Here is a 26739-nt window from a genome sequence, read left to right on the forward strand (position 1 = left end):
AAGATACACTGCTGCTGCCTTTATCTTTTACAGTCTTCAAAGGCTTACCTCCTATCTGCCTATAATTTCTAACACTTTGAAAGAAAAACTCCTCACTTTTGGCTCTCTAAACCGGTGTATACAAATGCTTTTTCCTTATCTCTAAATTAGGAAATTATTTTGAAAATAAAGGGCTTTTCTAATTAGAAATCTGCATTCAGGACCTCCTGCTAGTTGCAACTGTCTTGCTAAAACCACCCCATTCTTAGCAACAGATACCATGCTGGGGCTCATTTTAAATGACTGACAATAAATTTATTTATATATATATATATATTTATTAGATGTGCTATTTTGCTTTTTAAATGCTCTCTCTTGTTAACCTAGCAATACTGATGGAGAAGAAGAGTTTTCACTCATTTTTACATGAACTCACACAAGACTGCAATCAATTTAAGATGCTGATTGGGAATGTGCTTGCTATGTACCAAGTACTGCTGCTCCCTGCCACTCTTCCATTTGAATAAGATTTTACTTAAATGCTGTCATTTGAGTGATATCCAGAATGCCACATGCTTGTATGCATAGATGAATGTCAGTTCTTCAGTAAGCTCTGCGTAGAGTCCATAGCAGGGGATTCACCGGACCACACTGCCCCTACTGGAACTGCTGCTGAGTATCTTGCTGGTCTTCTCACAGGTTGTAAAGATAAGTGCCACTAGAAAGCTAAAACAAACTGTCAATAATCTGTAAACCAAAGATGGACCTAGCTATATTGAGTAGAGTCAGCTTTTTCTTGCCTTGCAGTAAATTTGTTCCACGTGCTGCACATCATATCTTGAAGCATCTCACTCTACTGTTCATTTTCTTCCACAAGCCTATTGTGAGGACAGCACATCCAAAGAGAAATGAAACCCCATAGACAAGAAGTGCTTTACCCGTCCGTTTTCCTCTTTTTTCCTTGTTTGAAGTAGCACTACTCCAAAGCAGAAATGTTTTTTTTTTTATATATAAGTGCAAAGACTGGTAGCAATGGTATCTCCTAGCATTTTGCCCCACATTTTATAGATTCCTGAGGGGAAACATAAATACTTTCCATGTTTTTGATAGTACGTTTCAGTTTCTTTTCCACATAGAATTACTTTGCTCCCCAGTCATATTACTTCCTTTGCTTAGCAGCATGCTTACTAGGTCTTATTTATAACATGTATCAGGAAACAACTTGGAATTGTACCTAAGTGACCTTCAAAAGTATATTAAATAACATCTTAAGACTCCCTGCTGAGTCTTGCTAAACTTCATTGTCAATTAGTCAGAGGAATTTATTTGAGCAAATACTGGGTGGCTGGTTTTGCTGAATATTTTTCAGCAGACTGACTGGATGCTATTCAGGATGCAAATGTAACTTCATAATTAAGGGAAGAAAATATGATAAATCCCAATGGAACGAGGGAACGACATAAAAGTTGTGTTTCCCTTTTCTTAAGCCAAGCTTGTAAGGGGATTCTGCATGAACCACAGCTCAACTCAGCAGCACAAGTCAGAAAGAGTAAAGATATATGAGATAAACCAGCCCCTGGCAGGGTATTTATCCCTAAAATTACTGGAACTTTGGGAAACTAACTCGTTAAACTTTTCTGCTATGCAGAGAATTAATAATAATAAAAAAGTATGTTTTCTTTAACAAGACACCTTTTAAAAAAGCAGCCTTATTTCATTTACAGCTCTAAAACAGAGAAGTCACCTCATAGGCAACAGGCTCATTTGGTCATTTGTTATAAACTGGCTTCTACAAAGAAATGGGCACATTCCGTGAAAATCTATTTTCAGTCAAAGGCAAATGAATTTTTAAGAATTTCCGAAATGTAAACTTCCACTGAAAGAATAATGGAGCAATTGGGAATGGGTAACAAAGCAAAACAAAACAAAGTTTAAAGGACTTCTCTCATGGACAAGCTATCGGTTTAGCTGGCTGCTGCTCAAATACTAAAAGTAAGATGTTACTATGTAAGACATATTACCACAATGATATCTTCATATTCAGATTGCACTTCTTTCATTGGCTTTTTGTTTCCAATATTATGGTATTTTTATCCTTATTAATGATAGTTTAATTTTCTCCAAATGTTAGCATATCTTCAAAACCTCTGCATTAGAAAACTAAAGTCTTTCATTTTCATCGTTAATGCCCACACCAAACAGTTCAGCACAACTTCCCCTTGAGCCATGTGCTTTAGCTCTGCTAAACATGACAGAGCAAGTTTTTGCCCCGGAATGGCTTTAACAATGGCTTGCTACCAACTTATAACTCTGGTAGACTTAAACTAACAAACATAAACAAAAAAAAAAACAAAACAAACAAACAAACAAACAAAAAAACTACAAATCCTATATGTTTTTTCCATGCTTTGTTGTTGTTGTTGGTTGTGTTTTTGTTTTGTTTTTTTTTAAACCTATTACTTTCCGTTCCTAGATAAGCTCAAATATTCAACTGCAAAACCCAGAACACCTATAAAAGAATAGACACAGTGAAGGAGAGCAGTGACCCTGAGAAGTACATACAGGTGACACAAACTGTGACCTACTGGCCCAGGCTTTAATAAAGGAAATAATGAGTTACATAATTACTCAAAAGCTATGTCATGGGAAGAGTTCAGAGGTTCTTAATAAACAGGGATGGGTCTCAAGCAGGAACCTCAATAGAATCTGTCAGATACTTATTCAACGTGACTGAACATCTTATTCTTAGTTGTCACACTGCAAACAAAATTACAACTTTTCAATTGGAAATGCAGATAAAAGAGTTCTTACAGACTAAATCACTGACAACTTAAATCTTTAAATAGGCCACAAAAGTTGCACTAGGCTTCTAACACAGCAGCCAAATTTCCAAAACCAAGCACATCCACTTAAGCTACAGGTGGGCAACAATATGTCTTTGAGAGGCCCGCTTAAATTCTCTGAAGAAAATTTAAGGGAATGTGATAAAAGCCATGGTTGAACGTCCTCCCTAGGCAATATGCAATCAAAAGAAGATGCAAGGAGAAAACATCTGAGGGGAGTTACAGAGGCAGAAAGATGATGCACCCAGAGAGCCAGTCGAGCACTGAATCACACAGCTCTATTGCAGTTTAAATAGCTTTCTGCTCAAATTTTCCTCAGTGCTAGTAGAGAGACATTATTTCACTTTTTCATCTGAATTGACACAACTTTTAATACTTACAAACTTCTCACTCTCAGTTCAATGTTCTAAATCAAAGAGATACAAAGCTATATCACTATGAGTAGTTGAAAACAACAGCGTGCTGACTGATTCTGGTACTTGGCTCTAATGCAGCTTTTCTGAATTAGCTTCAGTAAAAGAAATGGAGATGGATAGAGGTGAAACAAAAGAAAAAGTAATGATTCTCAGGGAAAGGAAATATCAGAGTAATAATGAATGCAATAGTAAGGTAAGTCACTGTGATGATTAATATTTGGACGTCTGTAATATTAACTATGGCAGGAGCTTGCTCTGCTAAGTGCCAGACAAAAACACAATTGATTTTATTTCATACAGACTATTTCCTTTCAGCAAATATCTTGTGCCTTGAGGTGAATGAGAATCTCCCTTTTGACTTCAGAACAATTTGCTTCTAAATAGATATCTGAGAAACATGGGACGACTACAAGAAGGAGCCAATTGCATTATTAATGTTATCATTGGATAAAATCGATGGAGAATCTTTTATAACCAAACATATGTAGGTAAAATAAAATGCCGTAGTAGCACATCAGGACAAAAATAACTGCCTGCTTTAATGCTAAGCATTTTTACATTTTGTTAGACTTGCATTATAGTGCCAGAAGTAAAAAGGCAGTCTATTCTACATTATTATTCAGCTGCCCATAAAATTGTACATTAAAAATGAAACCTTTGAGAGATGACATTGAAAAGGATCCAAAACAATTACATTTCTCCATCCAAGCAAGCAAAAATCAACTTAAAGAAAATCTTTTCCTGTATAATACTACCGTCAAAGATGTTATGAAATAAAACCTAACACAGTCCGAAATTCAGTGCTGTTGCTGGAGACCCATACTTCTAGAAAACATCTACTTTAGTTAAGTATAGAGGAGCAGCCTGAAATGCTTGACAAGGTGTAATCAACATGTTAAGCCTGCTTAGTTATGTCTTAACCATGAGGAATGCAATGTGTGATGTAGCAGTTGCAGGACGGTGGCAATCAAAAACTGTGAAAATATCCTGTCAGTGGAGTATGAGGGAATTGTGTCTTGCTTTCTGAAGATGAATTCCGTATTTGATTAGCTGAATTAAGCCCAAAACTTAATTTACAATGTTGACTAGATCTTTGCCTTATATAATGGAGTCTACACAACTAGCTTGTTTTTAGGCATCCGGATTTTGGTAAGAATGGTACAATTCTTATTAAAGGCATTTACCTAAGGTTTACTCTATGGGATGAGGTGAACTAGCTTCTTTCTGTAGACCTGTCTTTCCCCATTAACTCTATTCACCCAATAATCCTGAGGAAACTTAGTGCTAAAATGCAAAACCATTTCATTGTGTGTGTAAACTAGTGCCAAACTGCTTGTGTGTCTTTGGTCTGGCCAGCTGTCAATACAACTTACATGTATAGAAAGGGTCTAGTAGGGATGAAGATAGAAATCAGACCTTGAGGGTAATTGAATGCCATGTCACTGGTGGGGAATGGTAGAAGTACCTTACTAAGATGAGAAGCTGGCAAATAGTTGGCAGATTGAATGCATTTTAGATAAACATTAGGTAATGCATCATGGGGAAGATAATTCAGTAGCACTTCATAGTGCTGGACTTCAAAGTACCCCTTAAAACATGAGAAGGCATCTTGGAGACATTGTCAACAGGCTTCTGAAACCATACTGGCAACAAAAACTGGGGTACTGGCAACAAGAAGGCCAATTAAAATGTCAGAAAACAAGGCATCATTTTGCTGTCACATAAAACTCATTTCCCCACACTTTAATTTCTGGTGCATTTCTGGTCTCTATATTTTGAGAAGAATGTTCTGGAGTGAGAGACAGTACAGAAAAGAGGAGATTTCAGCCCAGGTTCAGCTCTGTGATGTTAAGTTTCTTATTAATACATGCTGGCAAATATATCTTACTTTAAAAGACATTCCTTGGCAAAAAAAAAAAAAAAAAAAAAAGTCTGATACTTCCAAGGAAAAATAAAGAATATGGAGATATGGAGAATATAGCAACATTTTTCAAGGTCCTATTATAATTTTTATTGGCAAGTAGGAGAGGGATAAGAAAACTCATTTTCATTTGCTTTTTCATTTTTTGCGCAGTGTGTTTTTGTTTTTTCTTATGTAGATGGTTGAATCCCAAGGAAAAGTACAGCTTAGCTATTAGATGGTCTGTACATGAATACTTTTGAATGCTTTGCTCTTGCAGTGAGAGAGACAGAATGACAGTAATCACAATAAGAATAAACACAGAAAATATTTTGAGCAATTGTTTTAGTGCAAATAACTGTCATCCTATATAATATAAAATAACAGGGGGTAAGCACAATAGAAATAATTGCTGTGATTAAATATGAACGAAGTGCTTGATAGCAAAATAAAGCAACATTGCTACTGATTTGGTTACCAAAGTGCAGAGTAGCATTTTACATTCACTAAAGATTATCAATCTTCATGTTATTTGTAACAAAGGGCTGAATATAATAAAACATAGGGTGATATGTTTTTGCAAAAAAAAAAAAACCAACTATGATGGGCCATGTGGCTCTTGGTGCAGCAGACTATTGCAGGTTCTTGTATCTGAAAGCCATGAAACTAATAACATTCATGGAGTGAGTTCAAATCAATTCACAATGCTGAGTATTGCCATTCTTACTTGCTGGGATATGGAACTTAACAATGCCATCCTTAGGCAAACGGGACAGATAATGCTTCTACTTGCTACTCAGGGTGCCATTGTAATATATATCGTTATATATGATCCTCCCCTTGTGACTTTAGTCTCTTATGAATTAAGACGGAGCTTAAGTGTTGCACCCATGCAGAAGATGATACAGACACTGCCCATGAGAACTTGCCAAACAACAAAGCACTTCAAGAGAAAAGGGGGGAGATCACACAAGTTCAGAGCGGCTTCTGATGCAGTTGATGCCAATGGAATCTGCTTTGAACCTACATGAGGAACTCTATTACACAATACAATGCTAAGTATTCTGAAAAATCGTATTTTACATGTTTAAAATTAGGCACTTACAACCACAGAATATGGTTTTCTACTTTAACTCCCATCATTCACTTTCCCTATACTAAATTCTGAATACACACCACAATGTATTTAAAAACTAATGTAAATAGAAAGACCTTGAAAATGTTTAGTTTCCAGACTACATTTTAATGTGAAATGGATTTGCAGCTTGTTAATAAAGCTCCATCCACATTATTCCCCAGAAGAAGGAAATATTCTGTGGAAAACTCTGATGTCAAAATTCCAAGAGTGATGAAAGGAAGTTAAAAGTAGCTGTTAAAGGTACCTATGCAGAATCAGAGATGACTGAGTCTACCCACGCAACAGAAGTAAAATGTTTACCCAGGTCTGCTTACCAGAAAGACCACAGAAGTCTGGCAAAGGGCATGGCTTTTACTAACTCGCTTATTGGAAGCTAAAGGCAACAGCTATAGTTGCAAGACAGGCAAGCAGTACATTATCTTATCCATATTCTGCAGTATGTATTATTAAATGCATCATAAACAAAAAGAATAAAATAGGAATAAAAATACCATTTTTAAAAACACAATAGGATTATTCTTATTATTCTGCCCTAGCACCTCATAAAACTGAGCTGTAAAGATAGGCCTCTGTGCAAGAATTAAATTTATAAATGTATTAGCAGATGTCGGAGCTGAGAAGCCACATCTAATAATTTACATTTTCCTGGGGGCAGCATAAAACCAGTTCGGAACATCTGACAGGACAAAACAGACTTGACGTGAGTCTTAAACACAATGATACAGCACAGCAACAGTCAGAGTAAATTAGAGTTGTCATTAAGTTCGACTGATAGGATGAAATTTCTGGAAAGCAGTAACACATCTGAACTCACCAGTAATTCTTTGTCACACTATAAATAAGTAACCACACCTGATACTCTTAAGTAATTGTCACCAATAGATGTTTGGTAATGATTATTTATGCCACTGATTAATTAAGAAACATTGACAGTGGGCATTATTTGAGAATATATCTGGAATGCATAAGAAAATTTATTCTCAGGACAAAATATGGTGAGAGATGCACAATTCTTACCCGCATTTCTGTGAGACATGTATCAGGTCAGTACTCCTGACAAACATGCATTTATGGGTTAGAAGTACAAGTTGTTGCTGGACTTACTACCCATAAACTAGCTAAGTGGGGCTGGAACGAATGAATTTGCTTTACTGCCTTGAGAACCTGGGCAGCTACACAGGTGAACGTGAGGCCAATATTACAACCCAAAGTGATAATGTGGCCGTAAACATGGGAGAACATTATTAAAATAGGGAGGTTATTGCACTGTACTGAAAATTGTTCCTGATCTGGCAGATGCGAAAGAGATTGTGTTGAGTGTTAAGAAAGAATTCTCCTATAGCCTGCACAAAAAGGAGCCTCTTAAACAAGGACGGGAAAATGCTTCCTACAATCAGCCTATTTACTTTACCAAAAAGTATAAATTGTAGTCTGCTCCCATTAATAAGTGGGTAAAAAAAAAAAAAAAAAAAAAAAAAAAAACATTAAAAAAGGATGCTTAAGTCTAGCAGATAAAAGATAAACAGACACAGTGACTAAAAGTAGAATCTCAATAAATGCAACACAAGCAAAGAAAAAAATTGTAAATATACAAACAAAACAGTAAGGGTAATAAGCCACTAGAATTATCTTTTTAGTTGAGATTGATATGCTTGACACTTCAACCCTTCTTCCCTGCACTGAAACAGACCAGAGTTACACAGGATGTTGGCTCCTTCTATCGATAATACTGAAAGAGCTATAAAGAAAAAAAGGCCTTTCTAAAATACTTATTGACTCATCAAAATGCGCACAACAGCCAAAACACGAAGAATCCTGGTCACCTTTTCTCTGCTGAACAACTGTTAACATTGCCAAGCAATTCAGTTTCCAATACTGCCACATCAGGCTGCTCTACCCCCGGGAGGCAGGTTATTTATCAGTAGATAATTATTATCCATAGATAATCCAGCACAAAATTGAGTAAGAATTAGATCTAAGACATCCAGCTCAACAAAGTCACAAAACTGAATTATTTTAGTTTTCATTCATAACACTTTAACTTCTCCTTAACCTCAGTTAGCTGCCGGCCAATTTTAGCCCAGTAACTATTATTTCAGATTTAATTTGTTTAAAAAATGACTAACATTTGTTACTAAGAGTAACAAATCTGGAATATGTACTTATGCAATCAAAACTCATTCAGGTCTCTAAGCAGCATATTCATTCCACTGGACATGTCCAGAGAATATCCAACTTCTAGGTGACAACCTAGAAAGAAGATCAAAATTTTAACTCAGACCTCAAATACAGTTATCGTTTTACATTTAACTGAACAGTAAATTCTTTTAGCCTAGCTTATATATCTAAGCACCATGTCCTGAAATTAAACTGTTACCATAGTCTCAGTGGTGCACTTGCAGCAAGTATTTGCAATCATTTTGCCTCCATATTCCAATAAGAAATATATTTTGCAACTATCAAGTAGGGATAATTAAAGGAAACACAAACCACATAACTGTAGCGCTCTTAGACAAGCCACTTCGACTTCAGATGTGTAATATATTCTGTCAAGCTGCCTACATGTCACATAATAATAATAATGGCTCGTTCCATGCATTTAAACTAATAATCCCCTGGCCTCTTGTCTGATATTGCAATGAATTATGACATCCAATTAAAGTACATACAAGCATAAAGGAAAAGGCATAAGAATAAAGACGAAAAAATAAGTTAAACCCTGGAAAGTTACAAAAGGATTCCAGGTACTCTATGAGCAGTAGATTAACACAGAATAGATGGAGTGGCTTTTCCAACAAGTTGCAAAAAATGTAGGCAGAGACCTGAAAGCTCAAGGAGGATGCTACGAAAAAGACCAGAAGCAGTACCAGAAGAGTGAAAAAGCAGTAGGTCACAGAAATACTGCTGAGATATGCGGAAGAACAAAAATGTAGCCTCTGAACCTAAACCTGCAAAGACAGATGGATCTAGCAGAGGCTACAAAGGAAGAAGCATGACAAGAAGACAAGATTTCTCCTAACCTACTGCAAGAGAAGCATCATTGGGAACTGAGGAAGAAGAGCTGGAAGAGCTGTCAGTATGAGGTCATAATAAAAAAAAAAAAAAAAAAAAAGATTTATTCTTAACAAGAGGGCAATCAGACTTTTTGTGATATATCTAAAATCACATCTATACAAAACAAGGGGCTGCAAATTGGCAAAGGAAGAACAAAAATCTGAATACATACCACAATGCATATAATACAATATAATATATATATATGTGCTAGTTATGATATTGCAGAGCATCGCTTTCATTCTGTGAATGGCTATATTATATTTTTAATATGTATTTTTATATATAACACATAAATATATGCATTACATATACATTATGTATGTGTGTGTATATATATATTTATGTATATATAAATACACACACACTCCCTAGGCTGTAACTGTTTGAAAAAGTCCCAGCTGCACAAGATGCACTCCTACTACAAGCAGCTGTCAACAGATTATAGAGGTGGAAGAGTAACCAAATAGGTAATGAGATAGCTCTGTAGATTTACCAGTGCTCCTGACCTGCCACACTCACAGAAGTGTTAAAAGGGCAAAAAAATGCACGAAGATCCTGCTCTTCCCTGATCTCAGAAATGGCAGCTGCAGTAAGCGGCCTATATGCAATACCTCCCTGCTAATGAGGCACCACCCCTGTCTGTTGAGATACCCTGATTCAGAATACAGTATCACAAAAATTAGCTAAAAAAGCAAAAAATAAGCTTAAAAAGCAAAAATAAGCTACAAAAATAAGCATTGCTAATGCTGAACAGAGCACACAGCATCAAATTCCACCTCTTTCCTGCACTGGAAGCACACACTTCTCCGGCCTTAAGACAAATTTTATGAAAAATTTGCATTAATTTATTCATTATTCAGACCAGCATCCTTTTTTCAGAAGTGGCTGAAAACTTTGAAGTTAGTCTAACTTTGAGCACAAGGCTGAACTATGTGACTTTCTGTGGTCCCTTCTAACCTTAATTTTATCTATTAATCTGTGATTTTAAATGCTGCTTACAGGGGGTACACAGGTGGAACAATTTTATGCACTTAATTCCTTAGGAAACCTACCTTTACACCCACTAGTCTTCAACAGTGTGAAATTATGTCTCAAACTAATTAGTCCATACCTATAGCTAAATCTTATTTGACATATTCTCCTTGAAAAATGGCAAAAAAAAAGATTATTTTTTAATAAATTGTTTCACAGAGTAAAGCAAACTAAAATAGAAATAGCTCATTAGAATTGAGGCAAGTGATTCTACCACAAATAATTGCTTAACAGTTTATCTGTCCTGGATTCTTCTTTACAGTACAAAACAACTTTGGCATTTAATACATCCTTCTACTTCTCCCATTATTTTTATAAGCTTCTAATAAGCAGGAACTTAATATCTGACACTTTAAGTTAAATGCAACTGGCAGGAAGTCATCACCTCTGCAAATCGTTTCCATTTACAAGATAACAAAGTTCAGAATTCAAGAAAAAAAAAAAAAAAAAGAAGATAAATGGAAGAGTTAGTTTAATAAGAAAACTTAAGATATTGATTCTAACTCTAAAAAAGCTGGTCACCCTCTCAAAACTTAAGCACAAGTATTTAAAGATCTAGACATACAACTCCTGTCAATCTTTTATATCCCACAATTGTCATGTTACTGTAAATATCTTAACTGGTTGTAAAGTTCCACAAAATCATGAAACCAAACAAAAAATCCATCATACAGTCTGAATTGTCATTTTTGGGTAGACCTGTGTGGAGCCAGGAGTTGGACTCGATGATCCTTGTGGGTCCCTTCCAACTCGGGATATTCTATGAGATTCTATAATTCTTCCAAGTATGTTTCCTTTTCTATCCCTGAACAAGTTGAATTTTCTTCTTTATAGCATGTCAAAAAAAGTAATAAGCTGATACACAGCAATTGTGTAGTGTTTCTAAAAAGCCACTCCACAGTCATACAAAAGAAACCAGGTGACACCTACAAAATTCGTAAAAGATATTTTGAAACTAAATGTCTCCAATTTTATTTCAAAAATTCCAAGTGGGTAATGCCAATAAATACTTCATGGAATCATGGTAATCCACACATAATTTCTCTTATTTTCAGAGCATAGCATTGTAATGAAAGATTTTATCATCCAGAAAGAGAGTATTTGTACAAGTATACCAATTAATCTATTAATTGTATTGCAGTGGTACAATAACGCACATGTGTACATGCAACTGAAAAGGACAGCAGATAGCTGAAATAATTCAAGAGAAGTAATATGTACAGCACACTTTTTTATGCGGGTATTGGATTATATGCAATAAATAAAGTTTATTTTATATGGAACTTTCACTTCTTCGGTTGTAATTGATTATTCCTTAAAATTCCTTAAAAAACATTACCATTACATCTATATTGATTCAGATGGAAGAGGTTCTTAAAACTCATAACCCTTTGAGCCCAACGTATCAGCCAATTGTTCACCCACTGTATCATGTTTTGGACATGTATGTTGGGCATTTTGTTCAGAAGGACACCGTGAGAGGCAATATCAAAAGTTTTGTTGAAATCCAAAAAGATTACATCAACTGTCTTCCTTGGTCAACTAGGTGGGTGGCCTTGTCCTGAAAGTAAATTAAGTTTTCTAAACATGATTTTTGCCTTGTGAACCCAAATTGGCTGTGACCAACGACTGCATTGTCTTTCAAGTGTTTTTCAGTAACTCCCAGAATAATCTCCACAATTTTACCAGGCATTGAAGTGAGACTGACAGCCCTGTAACTACCCCAGTCTTCTTTCTCAGCCTTCTGGAAAATTGGAACAGCATCTGTCAACTTCCAGCCTACTGGGACCTCTCCAGATTCCCAAGGCCATTGAAAATAATTGAGAGAGGTCTTGTAATGACATCAGCCAGCTCTCTGAGCACCCTGAGATGAATTCCATCAGGCCCAATAGACTTATGTGCATCCAGCTGGAGCAGCAAATCCTGCACACGTTTGGAACTGGCTGGGAGTTTATCGTTCCCACAGTCACAGTCCTCCAACTCAGGGCTCCAGGGGTCCCAGGGCCCATCACTGGCATTAAAAGACAGAGGCAATGAAGGCCTTAAATGTGTCTACTTAATGTTCCTGTTTGTAAGCTGACCAACTTGATCAAGTTGTCTCCTCTGGTCCTCCTTTTACTGCTAACACACTTTAAAAAGCCCTTTTTGTCATCCCCCATGGTATTGGCCAATTTCAACTCTAATTGAGCTTTGGCCACATTAACTTTCTCCCTACAGTGGTAAACAACATCTCTGTAGTCCTCCTGTGCCTTGCTTCCAACATCCATACACATTTCTTTTCCACCTGAGCTCTACTAAAAGATCCCTGCTCAGCCAAGCCAACCTTCTGCCCCACCTGCTTGAATTCCAGTATTTTGGAATTGACCATTCCCGTGTTTTTAAGAGGTGGTACTTAAAAAGCACTGATGGACCCCAAGACCTTCAAAAGTAGTTTTCCAGGGGGACCTTCCTAACTAGTTCCCTGAGCAGCTTTAAGTCTGCTCTCACCATATCCAGGGGCCAAATTTTCCTTCTGTCACCAAAGATTTTAAACTTGACTACTTCATGGTCTCTGTGGCCAAGATGGTCACTATCAGTCACCAAAAGGTGACCATAAGGACCAGGACAGCTGATCTAGAGGTTATCTCTTAGTTCCTTAAAGAATAATTCATCGGTGTTGTCATGCTGTCTGGGCGGCCTTTAGTAGTCTCCCACAATGATATTCTCTTTATTTGCTTGTCCCTTAATCCTTACCCAGAGGCTCTCAACCATGTCACTGCCAACTGCAGGCTCTGTATAGTCCAGCCCCTCCACTGCATAGAGCACCATCCCCTTCTGATGTGGTTTTCATTTAAGCTCCATTAACAGAGTCTCTGTGAAACGTTACCCCCAAAATCAGCCAAAATGGTGCAAAATTTAAGGCACCTGAACCTCAAATGCAGAATCAAAGCAGAAATTTACAGAAAAGCAAATTTTGGAATCCTCTAGTGCTTCAGACATCCAATCTGCAGGTGCTCTGTCCTCAGACATTTCATCAAAACTGCCCTCTGATAAAGATGGGGTATCAGTAGGTAGGATGTTCAGCTGAAACACTGTGGAATATACTAAACTTCAAAAGGAGCCTGTTGCAATTTTCAAGCATACAATTAAGAATGGACTGCCTAATGTTGTATAATTATGGGTTAATCATTGCCTATGCACACTTTATTCTACCAGAGAAATGACTTGCTAATGAGTTACCAGTTTACACAACAGTAACGTGAGTCAATGTATTTTTCACTTCACTAAGACATACAGCCTCGATAACCTTACCAGAAAAGCCTACATAACATGCAAAGTAATTTAACTCTGCAGAACAAGACACAGAATTTATATTTTGATGTGTTGCAGAATAGCTAGGATCAGTAATTACTGCAAGTCAAAACACAATACATTCCATCAATTGCTGAAACACAAAATATGCAAAATATTTAAATACAAAATGTGTGGTTTTGTGCTGATCAGTGAATCCAATCTGCTCTTTTCTGATGAAATGCCAGAGCCAGCACAAGGAAGATGGAAGCACTTCATGCCACAGTAGGATGGAGAAAAGAGTACGATACCCTGTGTTTGTAAGTAGTCAGCTGTTAATTTGATTCATGTATCATAAAATATCATACTATAAGGATATTCCTGTTCTTCCCTCCATCTCCTGCACCATAAAATACTGCTCCTCTGATTGTACCTGCATAAAGGTCTGAGTGCCACAATGCACATCACGTGTAGGAAAAGTTCCAGATTAAAAAGAAAAAAATGCAGAGAAAGGGGAAAAAAAATGAGGATCCTTTTAGGCCAGATCAGTTCCCTTAACTATTTCACAGCATGATCCATGAGCAGTTATGCCAGCAAAGCAACAACACTGCCAATGGATATGCCAACTATAGGTACAAGCGGGAAGGAATCCATACAGTGCACTTGCAGTTAAGGGAGTAACTCGTCAGTCAGCAGCTTCATGGGCGTTAAGTTTTCCTACTGATTCACAAGTTCAGCTCTGTGAGCAAGTAAGTTCACAACCCTTCAAGTCTGCTTCATGTCATTGCAGATGTACGTACTGCCTCAAAGCCATAAGCAATTAACAGTAAGGATAAAGCAATGACTCAAAATTATTCATTACATTTGTTCCATGTTCAAGCGTCTCCCAAACTCTGCAGCTTTATACTCCTACATTAGGGATTATTCAGATTTTTTTTTGATGCACAGCAACAGGAAAGAACATCAAACAGATGAATCCTTGAACATCATTTTGAAAACAGAAGGATTAAAAAGTAAATGGGGTATCACTTGTAATACAGCTCTTAAACTGTACTTAAATGTGGCTTGTTATCACAGTGTCTACGCTGTGGAACATTTTGGTGTTCCGATTAACAAAATACACCTTGTCAACTGTGTGTTGTTGTATATCAAAAGGTGGGAAGAAAAACATATGTCACTTTCCTGAAAATAATGGGGAGATTTTTAACAACGTCAAGCACCATTACCTATTGCCTCTGAACTGAGTGCTAGGAAAGGGGTGCTTTTCCACCTGCCTTTTCCCTGTTTTCACCCTGAGGAATTGTATCTTACGGAGATTTCAAATCTGTGGCCTGCTGGACAGATGTGAAACAGGCAAGGAATACATGGAGAAATAGCCACTCCACTCAATGAACATGACAGAAAATCATTGGCTCCTGTTGAAGAAGGCACCTCACAAATTAAATTCCCTTCTGAATCATACTATGCATATTAATAGGACGGGCCAAAATAACAAAGTAATGAATACTTTAAAAAAGTTGAGTTTTGATCCACAGCTCCTGCTAAAGAACTTTTATGTATGTGTATTTGTTATTAGGACATATCACCATTTCATTTTATTTGTAAACATACACGTGGGAAATGATGAAGTGGAACAAAAGACAAAAGCAGGCTTGATGCGTTTTAAAATTATCGCTAGATAGGGAAAACGGGATTGAACTGCCAGTAATTGAGCATGATATTTGGCATTGTTCCTCTGTCATCCTGAGAAAGATTCATCACAACAAATGCTAGATATATTTCTCATCTTTCAACAAACCAATGAAAGAAAGAAAGAAGCACTCCTTTGGCCCAATTCAACTCATCCAAGAGGAAATATCTAAAATAGATCAAATGAATTGTGCCCTTCCTTGCTTATAAGGAGTCTAGCTAGGATGACCATTTCAGGTGCAGAGGTCTAGAGAACAGATGTGAGGCACTGGCACAGGCTGCCCAGAGAAGCTGTGGATGCCCCATCCCTGGAGGTGCTCAAGGCCAGGCTGGATGGGGCTTTGGGCAACCTGAGCTACTGAACAATGTCCCTGCCTGTGGCAGTGGGGCTGGAACAAGATTATCTTTAAGGATCCCTTGCAAGCCAGACCATTTTATTATTTTATGTTAAAAAAAAAACTCAACTCATGTAGCGCCTTGCACCTTAAGCCATGTATCACCTAAAAACTTTAGAGCACAGACCATCACTTAGTTTTATGTTGTAAATGGCATTAAGGATCTTCAACCAGCACTTCACACTAAGTGTTACTGCAGCATAAGTACCTAAAAATATTTTAAATTAATATGCATATAGAGATCTTAAAATTCTTCCATTTTACTTATGCTTCAGCTACTCTAAATATTTTATTGGCACCATGCCATTAAACAGTGGAACAGATCTGGTAACCATCACGTTATCTTGTGCCTAGCTGTTTTGCATCTAGAACTGCTCTTTTCTAAAACCAAGTGGAGTTAAAATTGGGAAATATTTAGACAGGCACAACTGATAAATTCAAATGAATAATTGACTTATATTCCTATTAAAATTACACAGCAAGCTCAGGCTAATTTTTTTAATGGAAAAAGCTCTCTAACAGCTCAGTTCATGCTCAGCTGGATCAGCCATTCAAATTTGTTTCATTTCAAGCTAACAATCAAAACAGCTGACAATTTCACCGATATCTCCACGTCCATATTCACATGCAGTATTTCTTCATTTTTACAGGAGCACCGTGGCTTCTGGAATATAGCCCTAAATTAAGCCAGACATACAAGAAGTATCTTTATTTTTTCTGTGAAAGAGAGATATTATTACCTCTCAATTCCAGCTTTATCCATTGTATTTGGTGATGCTTTTCAGCAGCTTTTATCAAATCACAATATATATATATATATATCACTACTATCTAGAAATAAATCAAGAGCAACTTATTCTTTAAAAACTAAGTACTACTTAAATTGTTCTTCTCTATTTTATTCCTTCACTTCTTCATGGATTTGCTGCCACCACTGACCAAGGGACCAACATGAAACTACAACAAGGGAGGGCCAGGCTGGATGTTAGGAAAAGGTTCTTAACCAAGAGGGTGGCCAGGCACTGGGACAGGCTCCGCAGGGCAGTGGTCACTGCACAGAGCCTGATGGAGTTCAAGAAGCATTTGGACAATGTTCTGAGCAAATGGTCTGATTTTCAGGTGGTGCTGTGTAGAGCCAGGAGTTGGACTCCATGATCCTTGTGGGTCTCTTCCAACTCAGGATATTCTGTAATACTATGATCCAGATGAAAACTATTTTCTCAATACTTCATTTTTTTGCAATTCTTCCAGCACCTCCAGCAAGCACAGTTTAATCTTTAATACCCTTCCCAGGTAACACAGAATTAAGACTTTGCTAGACATTAGGCAACAAATTTACATTTATATTCATCAAAAAAGTATATGTTTGCTCAATCCTAAATTTATTAATCACAATTTCAACAGAGAGGTTATCAATAAAAGTCTTGACGGTATCAAAAAAAGTCTTTAAAATCAATAAGTTTGATGCTCTTATCATCAATATTGCCTAATGCTTAGCAATTGAAGCAGATGATCTCAAGGTCTCCCATCTCTGAGCTCAGCTTATTTTCTAGTTATTAATACAAGAGAAACGTAAGGTTCCTGGTAAGGTTCCACAAAACTTCTCCAAACTTCCCACCTGCCAAAATTACCATGATTTTAGCGCCAGGTAAGAATGGAAGAGTTAAATACTTTCATGATATAACAGCAACTCATTTCAAGCCATTCTCTACACAGGACTCATTTGGGTAAAAGGTTTTTGTCTTGTTCTTCCAGACAAACTGGTCTCTCAAAACTTTTACAACTCTATGTAAAGATACTAAAAGGAATTATAGAGCTTTTTAAAATTCAGCCAGGATAGTCCAGATTTTTCAGAAACAAACGGAAAGGCTTCACACTCATACAATCAATCCCAATGTCCAGTAGCAGCAATCCCATCACACAAGAAGCTCAGCCAAACCATGGCAAGATTTGGGCAGGGAGCCCAACTTTCATCCAAGCAGATACAGCAAACACAGACCCAAGCTATCTTCGTGATGCATTTTAAAGATGTAAAATCACCAGGAGCACTTTCATGTTATAAAAGTTCCATTCCAGCAAATATTTCAAAGAGAAAAATGAATAAAAAGCATTTACACTTCAAATAAAAATACAAATGAAACAGCAACAGAACCTCCTGAAACTAGATGGGTGCAGTTGTACAATCCGAACATGATCAGATAGATTTTCTGTCCTTTTATGTCTTACAAGAAGTGTCCCTGAACTATCAGGGATGAGCTGAACTGACTCACCAAAGGACAACAGCTGGCCAGTCTCCAGGCAGGGGCTGCAATGCAGGCAGCTTTTGGAGATCCTCAGGCACATGATGACCTACCAGGCATGAGGTGAGGACAATCCACACAACACTGTGCCCCCCTGTTTGCTCTCAGTGCTTTCCAGTCCTGTGTGGGCTCTCATCCCACTGCCTCTGTTTGTATTTGTTCTTTACTTCTAACTTCACCCCACTGCAGTGATGCATAGCCCAGCTTTCAGTCATATTTCTGCTTACCTATCCACACGCCCAGCTCTCACCTGCTTTCAACAGCGACCAAATCTAGTTTCCATCTCCACTCAGGACTTTCACCTGAAGTCTAGCTCATCCCTCCAGAGCCTGCCAATGCACAAGGTGCTCATTTGAGTTTGTAAAAGAGCACCTTAGCATTATGATTTATGAAGCGTGGTGTGATCCTTCAACTTGTGACAGCATACACGGTGAAGGAGGAGATGTACGTCTCTTGCAAATGAAATGGAGAGAAGGTTCAATATCAAATGAAGTGGAAATCTTTAAATTATTTAAATTCAAAAGTATCTGACTTGCATTTTTACCCATGCAATTCTAAAGATACTATTTTCACACTAAACTAAGTTGGAAGAAAGGACAAAAGCAGTAGAGAACAAGGTCTGTCAAGTCGCTTGCACTCACTGTGTCATCATTCAAAAAGCAAAATAAGGGATTTTAACCAAAGGAAAAGTATGCCTTTGACACTCTTCCAGGAAAAATACTCCTTAGTATTTGCTTTTATCTTGAATAATAGTGTCAGTCTCAAAAATGCTGCTAAGAACAGATCTGAAATTTCAGATAGCTACAGTTAGTATTGTTTTTAAATCTATTTATAACTTCCTTTCTGAAACGGAAAAAAAAAAAAAAAGACTTTTATTAAACAGCTTTAATTACCAATTCTGTCTAGAAAGATTGTCAAGGTGATCTCACTGTTCATCAGGAGCTGCTCAGTTTGCAAAGAGCAAGGCTGACCTGCTCCCAGAGTGACCGACATCCAACCCAGCCAGGCACTTCCCAGCAGCTGGGTGCATTCTTCCCCTGTCCCAAGCTTGAAGGTTTGGTTCAGATGGGCCACATTAGGGGTAAAGTGTATGTTGCACACTTCAGATAAGGTCTCTTTTTTGAAGCACGAGCAGAGGAAATACAATGAACAAACCTAAAAAGACAAAGCATGTTTGTGACCATCCTCCTGCAGTACTAGGTGTCAAGAAGTGATCAACTAAATAATGGAAAACCATAAGCAAAAGGAAAATTTTTGGATGCACACTGCCTCTCTAGCAATTTGTCAAGTCCTTTCTTTCTAATAAACCTTACCAGAACAAAGAAAAAAACCTTCAGAGTATGATTTTTCCTAGAAAATGTTATGACATACTGCAATAATAAAACCATGACCTCACTGATTTTTATTTGAAAAATGCAGCCCCCCTCAAAAAAAAAATTAGCAATAAATATCAACTGATTTTTCAAATCTTCTCTTTATAGGCTAGTGTGTTATTAGTAATGCAGCTACAGTTTCTCTATTTAGAAATATATTTGTATATTTTCAGCAGGCAGAGTCCCTTTCATCAGTGCACGACCTCTGAATGGTCCAGACATTACAACATCTTCTGTCACCTATATGAAATTGATGTATCTCTTCTAAAATTCAATTTCAAAGAGGTTTTTGTTTGTTTGCTTTTTAAATAAAGAAACACTTCCTGAACCTTATTAGGAACCATGTTCTGCATTTAGTGAAAGTGAAGCATTATTTAAATCAGTTTTGGTTTATAACCAGAATTCAATGAAAATGAAATTCAGAAAGAAATGGGAAGCAGAAGGGGAGTGTAAGCACGAGAGCTTACACACAATGTTGTTGGGGGAAACAGAATAGTAGAATCTGTATAAACCACTTGGCAAAAAATGAAATGCCAGCTAGGATAAACACAACAGACCCTACAACAGCCTGGTAAATATTAAACGTGTAAGAGTAAGCTTTCAGTTGTACATTTCTGTGCCTTGCAGTAAACAATTCAATACTTTCAGATATCCCAGTAACATCTGTAGCAGGTCCATTTTACAGAATGGCATCACAGGTAAGTTTCAATTACACAAATTGGGTCCAATTTTGCATACTTTTTTTTTTTTTTTAAAGAAATAAAGATATAGCACCCACATTATATTAAATCATTTTAAAGTATTCATTTTGATCTCAAAAAAGAAAGACTATTAGCTGCTGCCTTGTAATGAAACAATCAAGTACCTGAAAAAATCACAATGGACAATTATCTGAAAATAAAAATAAGAAGAGAAAAAGAATAGATACCTACATACTTCTGGGAGAAAGGGACCCACCACAATCCATGCTTTATTGGATTCTTCCTGTCACGATTCACCCAACTGTAGTTAATTATAACCAAAGGCAACCACTCAATTTTCAAGTCTAGCTCATAAGTTTACCCCATGCTTATTTGCTTCTATTTCTTCTCACCTTTCACAGAGTCCTCTTCCAGATTTTAAAGTGAATTCATTTTCTTTTTTTACTTCCTTTTCTTTAAGATTGTTCCCCAGTTTTGCCTTCCCAGATTATGCATTAATAACAGAGCTCAATAATTAACTTGGAAAATATTTCTTTAGAATAACATTTCAAAGAAATTCATATTGCTATTTCATGTCAACATTTCTTTATGTGATTTTGTATGTGCTGCTCACAAAGAAAACCTTTTTCTGTTTTGTCAGCCTCAGGATTAAGCCTGTGGTGTGCTGCCCTGTGCCCATAAACTAGCACAGGCAAGTACAGATATTTGATCAGAGTTCATGGAGGGCCAGTTACTTTCAATGACAGTGCTCTAAAGTAGTTTTGCATCTCTGCCCTCAGTGTCTGTTACTTCTTTCTACTTCTTCCCATCCCTCCTGATGCACCTGGGCTTCTCTCACACCTAGTCTAAACACTGGAGACAGCAGTAGCCATGGTGAGCATGAATGGTGAGCACGGTCTCATTCATGTCAACCTTCCTGAAGATGATGAACTGAGGAGGAAGTTAGTTCTCTACAGCCCTCATCAAAAGTGCTGAATAACATTTGAAGCTTTTCTCAGAAGTGTTATAAAAAATTGTTTGCAGTAAAAGTTCATGACTCAACCATTTTTACTAAAACCAGATGCTTGTTTCAAAAAGAATCAAAAGCTACAGTTAAGCAAAAAATGCTAAATCATTTTTTTTCAGGGGAGAAAATATTGATGGAAAAGGCAAATACAGATTTTCATTCAGTTCTTTTGGTGAACACTAAGCAGTGGTTAACATACTGGGCAGCATTGAATAATTCTGTTGTCTAAGGAACCAAATATTTTCCTACTGGCAACAATTATTGGCAGAGTATTATTGATGGAAGATATGTCACACCTACTAAGAAAAATGTGCTTAAAATATAATACACCATTAGATTCACAAGTTCATGAAAATCAAAACATACTGAATCATTAAAAAAAAATCATGTATGCTAGCCTCCAGCAAAACATGTAAAAAACAAGCAGGCCTCAGCAACACACAATAGCAAGCTTTTTAGGGGTGTTCTGTACATACTTACAGGTTGAGCAGACTAATAGTGTTCTCACCGCAAGTTCACAGGGTAACTTCCACTTCTGTTCCACTTTGGAGGTGATGGTTGGAATGAGGATCTCTGCAGGAACGTAGTACTGGATCGAATAGGTCACAAAAATCCCGAAGGAGTACAGAATTTTTACAGACTGATACAACCTGTTCAAAACATTTACACACATTCAGGTAAGTTGAAAATTCTTCATTAAAAATATCTCACTTTTTTTTTTCTTTTAGGTAATTTTCTAACATATGAATTTGAGAATTCATTAATAGTTAAGTAAGTAAACCCTCATATTTTCAATTACATCCAGATTCTTTATCTCATATCTAAGTTCCGTATATTTAACAAGCTTTAAGGCCTAACAAAATGCACTCAATGATTTTTTTTCTCTTCTCTGTAAGTTTTACAAAAAAAGTCTCCACAGTTGTTAAGTTGTTAACTAAAAGCACAGGTAAAGTGACTATAATTTACTTCCCCAGGGCTATTCTTGACTAATGATGGTAGCTTTTTTCTCAAAGTATATATCAAAAAAATACACGACAAATAAAACAACCCCCTCCAAACAGATGGAAGTTGTAGACAGATTGTTTCTAAAAAGACTTTTCACACTGGAGAGAGGACATCTCAGGAAATGTTACTTATTAAGATTTGAAGAAGTACCTTCTAAAGCTGGAAAATATCTGTAAATGTAATTTTCTTGTTGTCTACAACCTCCTCTTCAAACACAGTAGATACAGAACACTATTAAATTATCGTGCCATGGAAGAAAAGAGAAATAACACTGAGGAAGTTTGGCTTAGTATTGTGTCATATATTATGAGTTGGTGCAAGTGTAAGAAATGGCCCTGATACTGAGAGTCAATAATGTAGGAAAAAAAACAGTTCTGTATCAGAGTATCATCTGTTACAGGATTTCATAGGGTTTATAGCAACACAAAGGAGTACCAAGTTCTACTGCTCCAAGCTGTGCCAAACCTATGCCAGTAGTGGATTGACAGTATATGTTACTATGGAAATGAAAATTAGTTTGATCAAATTAAGTGTTTTATTTTTTTAATAAAAAATAAATAAAAAATAAAAAATAAAATAAAATAAAAAAATAAAAATAAAATTAAAAAAATAAAAAATAAATAAAATAAAATAAAATAAAATAAAAAATTTTAAAAATAAAAAAATAAAAAATAATAAATAAATAAATAAATAAAATAAAATAAAATCTCCCAAGGTACCTTGTGACCTAGAGATTTGTATTCTAACCTGTCTGCAAACCCAATAACTAATCAGGAACCTTGCAAGCATTAATAAAATTAACTTTACTGGGACTGGCAACCAACACCTTATACGTATACAGTGAGCCCTATGCAAGGTAACTGCATCTCTTTGATGTAATTAGAGCTTGTTCTAAGCTATAATATGAGGTTCAGTATCAGAAGTGGAAAACTGCAAAGTTTCTCCTCCCAGATCTGCATTGCAGTTGTTACTAATCAACTTTTTTATTAATGAAACTCATAATAAAGAGTATGTATCACACATCTCTGGGTAGTAACCATACACAGCTGTCAGCACACCTATGAACAGATGGGCTTCAAATTCAGAATGACCTTCAAAAATCGGAGAAAAAGTCTGAAGAAAAAAAAAAAAGATTGATGCCACAAGGAGATGTGTAAGTCTTTATACTTAAATTGAAATGAAACCTTCAGAAAAGGTGGGTGGATAACAAACAATGCTGCTGTTATATTCACCTTATTCACAATATCTCATAATGTTTGTAAGGAATAATACCCAAAATACATGTGAAATGTTCAGCACTTAGAAAGTCCTGGTTTGATAAAAACTCACTTAAAAATATGTAGAGTATTTGAGAACAATAATGAGACTAAGCAAAGGTTTAGAGAACATGACCTATTGGGAAAGTTTGTAGATGAGGAGTGTTTAGTCTAGAAAAGGTGACACTGAGGGAAGTTATAACAAAGATCTTCAGATACTTAAAAGATTGTTTTACAAGGTTGGCACACTGTCCTCCATGTCCAAACAAAAGAAATAATAGCAGGATTAAATAGCAGCAAGTGAGGCTTAGTTCAGTATTGGAAATGGCCTTCAAAGAGAACAGCGAAATGCTGTCACAGATGACTACCTGCAGGGTTACAGTCTCCATCATTCAGCATTTTAACGTATGTGCTAAACACAGGAATGCTTTTGGTACACTGGCATGGTTTTGAGCAAGGAATGCAGCTGATGAGCTTTAATAGCTCTGACAGCCCCAATCTCTGTGCTTCTCCCCTCACACCTACAGGAGAGGTCTAGTTTTCGTTTGATTTTTGACAATACCAAAAGACTTCTAACAAGAAAAAAAAATAAAAAAAAATAAAAGGTTCTTTTTAAATTAGCTGAACAAAAATAGAGAAGCAATTAAAAGAGGAAAAATATTAATTAAAAAAAATAAAGGAAAGAAGAAAAATACACATTATCTTGACTAACAGGTCCTGCACTATTTGTACCAAAAATTTGACCATCACTGTACACAGCTCCATAAAGTCCCAAAGGTATATTCAAAATGGATTGAAAAAACTATTGCACCATTAAGTTCCCATATAAAGCAATATAGATAATTTAGGAGCCACTGCTTTTGTAATTCACTTCTTTTTGGTTGCTCAGCAGCTCTAAGTAATTTAAAGGACAAAACAGAGGCACTTTTCTATCAGCTCTGCCTCACTGTCCAGATTCCATAAGCTTGGATGAATATTGGCCAGTTAACAATAAAAAATAAACAACTAGCCTTTAATCTTCAGGCTTCACATCACCCCAAAACTTTACAATAATAATAATAATAACGATAGAAATTCAAATACAGGATTCAAAGCTTTAAAACACTGTAGTTCAAAGCAAGTGATTCCATGACACTAATTTTTTAGCTCTACAAAGATTCAAATTAAGGCTCAAATTAAGAAATCTTTGTTTACATTATTAAATTGACCTCCCTGATAATTTGCTATTATATTCCAATCAGGAAAAGATAGCTCCTTTACAATTTTTAAATCATTTATATGTGCTAGAAGAAGTTAAAAAAAAAAAGGTCCTCTCCTCCTAAGTCTACATTTTAGATTTTGTTGAACCTCGTAACATGAAAATTGGAAACTAGGTCCTCTGCATAATTATAAGGATATGCAAAACTATTAAAAATATGTTACAAACCAGATAAATAACTGGATGCAAGAAAGAAAAAATATTTGATGTAGTAAAATAGAATGCATTGATAAAGTCATTGTTGTTAAAGATGAGGAGAAAAAAAAAAAAAGAGTTGAAAACTACTCTCTTTTCATAAAGCCAATTTTCAACATATTCTAATTAAGATATTATGCTAACCAACAGTTTGTTCAGCAAAACACTTTCTAAATTAGAACTGGAGCAAATCTCTTATCCCAAGGCTCTGACTTTATTATTTTTGCAGGAGGAGCAGTCCTCTATTTAAATGAAACTTAAGGACTTAACTGGTCCAGGGCCTGTACATGCCTTCTGATCAATTCTTTTATGGAAAAAAAAAAAAAAAAAGCAGAAAAAAAAAGCACAGCAGCAGAATTTTATTTTTCTTTATCAGGAAAGACTTATTAGTAAAACAGGGATTGTCCATCTGGAATTAAACACAGAAGCCAAATTTCATTGCTCAGCTACATCCCAGGCTCTCTTGCACAATCACTTTCCTATGAAAACTTGTCTGCTCCTTGCATTTCTTTAATCCAATCCTGCCATTTACTGGCTTTTTATGTGAGGAACAAACAACAAAATACTGACACACAGTTGACTGGAAATTTGTTTTGATAGCACAGCTAATTGCACACATTTGCTCAGCAATACTGTTTCAAGTAGACCCTCAGTACCACAAAGCTGTAGATGGCATCGTGCAGCATAACCCACGGGTGTACCACTGAGCTGCTGCTCCTAATTCTGGGTGGGGCTCTGGGGTCCCATCCAGAGCGAGAGGAAAACAGACTATTTGTTATCTCTACATATGTGTGCTGAGCAACTGCTCTGAGGTTATTAACTTATAATGCCAATTCCCCACCTTATAGAGCACCAGTTTCCATCTCTTTTATTATCCCTTTCTTTGCATTAGGTCTATAAAGGCATCGGGATAAATGCCATCCTATCATCACATCTGCACTGTAGCCAACAGCTCTTTGAAAATTCATATTTGAATTTACACAGCAGCTAATAAACCTCACCCTGCTTGCATGAGCTCAACAAAATGCAGCTGAGAAAGATGGTGAGCAACTTTATTCTGCATTCCTCTTCTCTTTTAGCAGCATCAAATCATTAGGGTTGGAAATGACCTCCAAGATCATCAGGTCCAACCATCCCCCTACCACCAATGTCACCCACTAAACCGTGTCCCTAAGCACCAGGTCCAAACCTTTAAAATTATGATGTCTCCTTCGAGCCGGAATCGAACCAGCGACCTAAGGATTCCCACAGGCGGTGCCTCTACAGTCCTCCGCTCTACCAGCTGAGCTATCGAAGGGACCTGCCTGCTGCCTCGGGCTGTGACACAGGAACCCACAGCTACCATTTAAAACAAACTTTTCACTAATTTTATCAATAATGAGCAATACCATGTAACATCATAAATGGAAGTATTTTCCCTTTCAGATGCATCACATAGACATAAAGGGATGCAGTAAGTGTTTGAAGACTTCTGTGTTTTTTTTTTTTAATGTGCATGTATGTTGAATGAAAGGTCACAATTAAATATGTATTATAAGCAATATGCCTCAAAAAAACAGAACTCAAGCAAAACAAAGCAAAAACCCAAACAAACAAACACAAAACAAACTATTAATGGGAATCCTAGCAAACTGAAAAAAAAAAACCTTTCAAGACACATTTTCTTATCATTTCACGTATTTATTACTGGAATCAGGCAATTGAACAAAACTTTTGAAAAATACTAAAATAGCACAGTGACTTTAATACCTACCATACGCATGCATCTGTAGATGGATACAGAACAAAAAATGCTAAGCAGATGGAAGTCTTTAGCACTTCAGCATGTGACATGTAGAACTCCCATAGCATTTTTAAAAAAGGTAAATAAAAATTATAACCCCAAGACACTGACAAGTATAAGCTTCATTTTCCTTATAGGAAGCT

The 26739-nt window shown here is 36.5% G+C and overlaps 1 protein-coding gene and 1 non-coding gene across 4 annotated transcripts in view; both read right to left on the reverse strand.

The window, feature by feature from the left end:
* The window catches only part of SLC36A4 (solute carrier family 36 member 4), a 114603-nt gene that overhangs the window by 47925 nt on the left and 39939 nt on the right, over nucleotides 1-26739 (reverse strand). For all 3 annotated transcript variants that reach the window (XR_011091916.1, XM_068669155.1, XM_068669169.1), the window contains one exon: nucleotides 21580-21749. Coding sequence is in view for 2 of the 3 variants with exons in the window: in XM_068669155.1 (XP_068525256.1) it covers nucleotides 21580-21749 (170 nt within the window). In the remaining variant the exon portion in view is untranslated. The remainder of the gene's footprint in view (nucleotides 1-21579; nucleotides 21750-26739) is intronic.
* Nucleotides 26021-26110, reverse strand: TRNAY-GUA (transfer RNA tyrosine (anticodon GUA)). The gene is given in 2 exon segments: nucleotides 26021-26056; nucleotides 26074-26110. It is a non-coding gene; the product is annotated as a tRNA-Tyr (tRNA).

This window comes from Anas acuta, chromosome 1, assembly GCF_963932015.1.
Source record: "Anas acuta chromosome 1, bAnaAcu1.1, whole genome shotgun sequence".
NCBI classification, from domain to species: Eukaryota; Metazoa; Chordata; class Aves; order Anseriformes; family Anatidae; genus Anas; species Anas acuta.